Source organism: Branchiostoma lanceolatum, chromosome 7, assembly GCF_035083965.1.
Source record: "Branchiostoma lanceolatum isolate klBraLanc5 chromosome 7, klBraLanc5.hap2, whole genome shotgun sequence".
Lineage (NCBI taxonomy): Eukaryota > Metazoa > Chordata > Leptocardii > Amphioxiformes > Branchiostomatidae > Branchiostoma > Branchiostoma lanceolatum.
In genome coordinates, this window is record NC_089728.1 from 9,113,373 (window position 1) to 9,119,505 (window position 6,133).

The 6,133-nt window shown below is 39.9% G+C and overlaps 1 protein-coding gene across 2 annotated transcripts in view; it reads left to right on the forward strand.

The window, feature by feature from the left end:
* The window catches only part of LOC136439058 (cubilin-like), a 51,344-nt gene extending 46,263 nt beyond the window's left edge, over positions 1 to 5,081 (forward strand). Inside the window, exons 18-19 of one of the 2 annotated variants that reach the window (XM_066434204.1) lie at positions 2,249 to 2,395; positions 3,319 to 5,081. In XM_066434204.1, the coding sequence (XP_066290301.1) occupies positions 2,249 to 2,395; positions 3,319 to 3,427 (256 nt within the window). In that variant the 3' untranslated portion in view covers positions 3,428 to 5,081. Of the gene's footprint in view, positions 1 to 2,248; positions 2,396 to 3,318 lie in introns of those variants that run through there. The other variant, XM_066434205.1, reaches the window with a different exon arrangement.
* Positions 5,082 to 6,133: the final 1,052 nt, after the last annotated feature.

The window sequence follows — 6,133 nt, forward strand, 5'->3', positions numbered from 1 at the left end:
GCTTTATTTCATGGCTGCGGCACTGTATAGCTACTTAAGCATGAACGAAAGCTAAAGCCATGCCAAATATGAACCGCACACTGATCTAACAGTATTAAAGAGGAAACTAGACTGTGCCATGGGGAGGGGGGCAAACTCAATCGAGTTGAACACTCGAAAACAGCAAGCAAACAAGACCCTCATGAAAACAATTATGTATCTCTAGTTCACTATTACTATTAGCAATACAAAACGCCAACCATACTAATAATGTATCGTCACAAAAGCCAAACGAAACAGTTGAAAAGGAAGGCTTGTGGACCCACGCCATTCAAAGACGAACAAAGAGAGAAAGAGCCATGCCCACAACTTCTCCCTACGACGTTCACAGGTGCACTGGACCAAAATTCCAGACAACCAAATCATTCTATTTCATATCCATCCGCAGTGACATGTAACGGTCATCAAAGTGAACATGACATACACAAACAAGACTTTAACCTTTGAATGTTAAACATAGGGATGTAAATTATCAGAAGAAATTATTGGATAGTCTGTTCTGTCATCAATTGTAGCGGAGTACTACTTTTTTGCCAGCAAGCGAATACAGTCCACCGAGGACAGTAATAAGACAGCTCACGTGAGACGGGCCGTGTCAATTCATATATGGAGATGACATCAATGAACCTAAAAGAGGTCGCAGGAAAACAGACTGATCTCAAAATACCCAGAGTGCTGTATTGTCATTATTGATACATGTATACCATAAGGGGATTCACTCATTCGGTGGTTTTATTCGGTGCTTATAAGAACGATCAACTGTAAGTCACCATATACACCTCAGAATGGGACATATGCATTAACTCCTTATCATATGGCAGCGTCTGATTGGTGAAGGCCAGCTCTTTTTGGCGACGCCTCACTGGGGGAGCCGCCTTTTTTAATAGTATCGGGCCCGATTTAAAAATCTAAAGTACTATAAAAATCCCACCTATGCGACATCCCACGAATGCATCCCAAGAAAAATATCTCATATTTGGTTCTGGCATGCCCCATGGTGATGTAAGTTTTTTTATAGCCACTTTGTTACCTTCGCCGAGAAGGTTATGCAGAGGGTAGCGTTTGTTTAAAATTTGTTTGTCTGTCTGTTTGTAGTGGCACAGCATAACTCGAGAATGCCTTGATGGATTGTTTTGATATTTGGTATGTTGGTAGGTTTTGATGAGACCTAAAAACGATTAGATTTTGGGCCCCCTAGCGACTTCTTACGGTACTGCAGTGGAACTTCCTGTTTTGATATCTCGTGTTCCGGACATGCTATGGAACTTATTTTTGAGTGGTAGATAGATCTTTGGACAGAGAGTAAGTGGTGTGGGTTTGGGCCCCCTAGCGGCTTTTTTGGAACTGCAGGAGCAGGTTTTGCATTTGACTTTGAAAGGGAATAACTCAAGAAGGGCTTGATGGATGGTAATGATTTTTGGTAGGTAGATAGCTTGAGTGATGATGTCCATGATTAGACACGTCTTATGCAAATCAGTATCTAATTTGCATAATTAATGAGGAAAGTTTATACATCCGCCAAATTCCATAATAGGACTCTGAACACATGTGACATATGTAATTGAGGGAGAGAAAAATATTAATTGATATGAACTATGCAAATGAAGACCTCATTTGCATAATTAATGAGAAAATACTATAACAAGATGGCCTTGATGGATGGTCATAATTTATGGTATGTGGATAGCTTGTGTGATGCTTAGTATGATTGGACAATAATTATGCAAATCAGATTCTAATTTGCATAATTAATGAGGCAACTTTAGAAATCCGCTTTGGTCCATGATATGACTATTCAAATTGTAACTGAGGAAGAGAGGACTGTTAATAGATAGAAAATATTCAAATGTGGGCCTAATTTGCATACTTAATGGGTAACTTGTATTATTCCACACTGGCAAATGACGGCAATTTCATACATTTAATACTTCTTTTGTGGCATCGGGAAGTTATATGAATGTTAACATCGTTGAATCAAATTATGTTGATAAGGGCCTCTTCTGCATAATTGATGATAAATATTAGCATAACCTTCTTTGTTAAGCTCATAATTTGTTAAGCTGATACTTTGGACATGTTATATTTTAAGACAATCAACTGGTATGATTTATTATTGATGAGAAACACTCCTAATACGTCAGTCATAAAGGTTAAAATCATTTGGCGAAGGTATGAGGTCGTGGAACTCTAGTTCTGTATGTTTTTCCAGGATAAGCAAAGACTACTTGACCGTGGACAGGTACTTCAGCGACGACCAAATTAGGAAGTACAACGGCGGCCGCTACGACCCTGCAGAGGACGCCATGAGGAACGGACTCATAAATGTTGACTACACGCCTTCATACATCCCACAGAGGTGAGAGAGAAGGTAACGCGGTAACCTCCATTAACATTAATCCGCCGGGTTACATAAATCCGTCACTTTGAAAAACAGTGGGTTTGAGAGATCTCCAGTGCAGTACCCCCCAGGTATGCACACTTTAGATATACAGAAGTGCACTAAACTGAGGGACGCTGGTTCGGAGATCTGTTTGGACATATCTTTTCAGCATGGCGGAATTATGTACCCTGTTGGAATTATGTTAGTAGATGTTAGCAAGATGAAGCAACGTTCTCTATTATCATTGTTTTGAGACAACAGTGCAATTACACCACACTGACGGGCGTCGTTATCTTCTGAAATTGCTCTGCTATTGTGACTTTCAACAATATTTCTTCCACTAGCAGTATAGTGTAAGGAAATAACATATAAATGGTATGGACGTATTGCAAGTGGACTGTTGCAAGCAAGCGTTGATAAAATCTGAAGCCTAGTGTGCAGTTTCCGGGCAATAACGGTAGCAGCCATACACTTCTCTCGTGAAATTCGTGCTACACCGCTTGTTCCAAATCCACGTGTAAAGACGCCAATATCTGCATATCCATTTGAAAGACTGATAAATGAAAAAATGACAGAATGATCGATGTTTCAGCTTGACATTGTAAAAGGCACATGCAGGCTGCTACATGCACTATTTGTTGTTGAATAATTCATATTTCATATCCAACATGACCCTCGACCAATGAGAGACTCTACTTTACCTCAAGAAAACAGTGAGGCAATTCTCTGATTGGCTGACAGTGAGTTAGTGGCCGCGCCCACTAAAATGGAAACGTCAGCCCGGTTTAGGAGAGCCAAGGTATCACGAATAGGCCGCGGGGAAGGCTCTGCTTAGGAGAGTGTAGTATCTATGATAAGCTCCTTCAACATTGACGGTGTTATTCTTTCTCTACCTCCAGGAAGGACAGTAGGACGATGGAAGAGGAGGAGATGAGAAAAATCAAAGTACAGCTGGTAGACGAGGAAGAAAACAAGGCTGGAATTGCCGTGCAAGTGACACAACTGTAAAATGACAAAACGTTGATCTACAAGAAAAACATTGAACTTCTACATGTGTTTACAGAATATGTAAAATTTCTCACACGAACCAGTAAGATTCAACTATACCATTTGTGCAATGTCGACAGCTAGTTGAGAGTAATAATGCCCTACACCACCATAATATGATGGAAAAGATAACATTCGCTGGGTGATAAAATTATGCTTGGTGAATATGCAGAATAATCAAATCCAACATCTTGCACCACATTATGCTTACAAGGAACAGCCAACATGTACCTGTTTATGAAGAGAACTGTTGAAATCACTGCTACATGAGTGGACAGATCTCTGGAGCGCCATTGGTCCATAAAACTGCAACATTGCCAGAATTGATACTTGGCTTTATACAGAACATTGTGCTGTTGAAACTGTAAATTGTTGTGTATAGCTAAACAATTTGTACTGGTATCATTCTTATTCACATGTACACCACGTTGGAGACTTTTACTGAACGAGAGATCATTGTTTGCGTTTGGGGAACACTAAATCTTTACAGAATATGCAGAGCAAGAGATGTTTGAAAATTTCGTTATGGAACATCTACTCGGCAATCAAACCTTAAAAGCATAACAGGTGATAAAATACAATCGATGTCTTGTCACGGCCCCAGGTGTTAGATGGAGGATGACATTACGCCCACGTTTTCGTTTCGTCAACACTACATTAGGGCGCGGTCGCATTCGTCGTAGGTCGTCGTACAATTTTAATGTCGTAGGATTTTCAAGTAGGCTGTGACTGAAGCAACCACCGACAAGGATTTAAGACAGCCTTTTTTTGTAATGAGAAAGCTGAATTTCACACGACACATGTACGACTATCACAAGAATTCAGTTGGCGATCGCACGAATCTCCTGTTATCAATTAGATATACATTCCACTGTTTTATCTTTGTACCTGGAACTAAGGATGAGAAACACACCAATGGCGATACATGTATAGAAGGATATCTTTCTTGCAGATGTATGTGTCCATTCACAATGTCTGGCGAAAGGTTTCGACACGGAAGTGCTATATTATCTATCGCCAGATGTACCTTTGTCACTCGCTCATTCAAGAAGCTCCAGCAAAACCTGCTTATTCCTGGACGTCTGGCGAACTCTACTTCATACATGTTTATACCAATTTCTCCGTGCCAGCGCTACGGTGAACTTAACAAGTATGTCAGGTTGGCAATGTCACCTACAACGATGTTATGAATAAGCACATGGTATATCCGCATGGTTGAGATAAATCAATAGGAACTTGTGTATAGACATCACTGGCAAACTGACGTTTCAGAGACTTTGCCCATCGTAATGGAGCCAAGGACATTTTACCTGGATCGAAAACAGATTTTCGCTGGAAAAATTAATTTTGTACGTGTAATATAATGTAAAATAGGACATACTTATAGTAAGCATGTACAGTATCGAGTCTATCGACGATATCATCGCTGGAGCACCTGTCCATTTCAACAGCCAGAAAAACGTACCGTATTGTCAGACATCGCTTTTGTTCCAACGCTGAAGTTTTGTGTAATTGTAGCGCATGATAAGTGCTAAGATTACTGACTGAAGATTCTTGACTGTTGTCTCTACATTTCGTGTAAATTAGAGCCGGAACTTGTGATCTTTCTACCGTTCATTAGTCCGTCTTTCTTCCCTTTTAGTAACAATAATCTTATTGCAAATCCATCTCAGAAGGCTTAAAGTAATCAAAACAATGATATACAACATGGGTAAACGTGACACAGAGAAGAAAAATAAAACACGTAATAAGTAAAACTGATGTTAGAACATTTCTAAATCTAACTCTACCTAGATATTGCAGAAGATGCAGCGAAATATGAGTTGCCTAAATTTAACGTTTTGGTTGATAGATTTGATATCCACTTGCATCATCAATGAACGAAAAACCAAAGTTACCGTGAGTGAACTTTAAATTGTCACCGGGGAAAACAAACAGCAAAGAAAGTTTTATAATCTCCAAGATCTTCTGATGGTGAAATCGTTATGTCGCCCAAGACAGTACTATGAAGTATATCCATTGCTCACGCTACGTTTTTGCCTTTCTACATCTGCTTGGAGATTATATTCCCTGTGCCGTCAAAAACAAATAATTTCCGGCTTTCCACTAGTTCCCAGAGGGTCCCAGGTGTTGTGATCCATGGTAAATTGTCAGAGCACCCCTGGATTCAAACGACTGACGCACTTCAGGAGTTAATGCTTTCCTAATCACGTCACCGAAAGACCATTTCATTTCCTGTTTATCTCTTCCTATGAAGGGATAACCCTTTCACATTCAACATCTGACCAAGGAGGTTATAACGCCTTCATCTGACTGGAAGCTCCCATCTTTAAAAGGCAGCTTCCCAAATGTCATTCTACTATGAGCTGTCCAACGGGACTGATGGAGGACCTCATGTCTTACCGGTAGGTGGTTTTGGCTCCATATAGAAGAAATGTAACTAATGTCACTGTAAATTTAAAGTTAAACGAAGGAAGAAGAGCTTGTGAAACTGTACAAATCGGATTATTGCAATGCGATCAACATAAGGAACGGCAAATGTTTGTGAAACAGGTAATCGTAGCTTTGGGACTATGACAGCGCTAAAACGGAATTCGACCGGTTTCGAATTTATTTGTCTTTCTTAAGAATGAATCCTATTGGCCTTGCATGTTTTTGTTTGGTTTA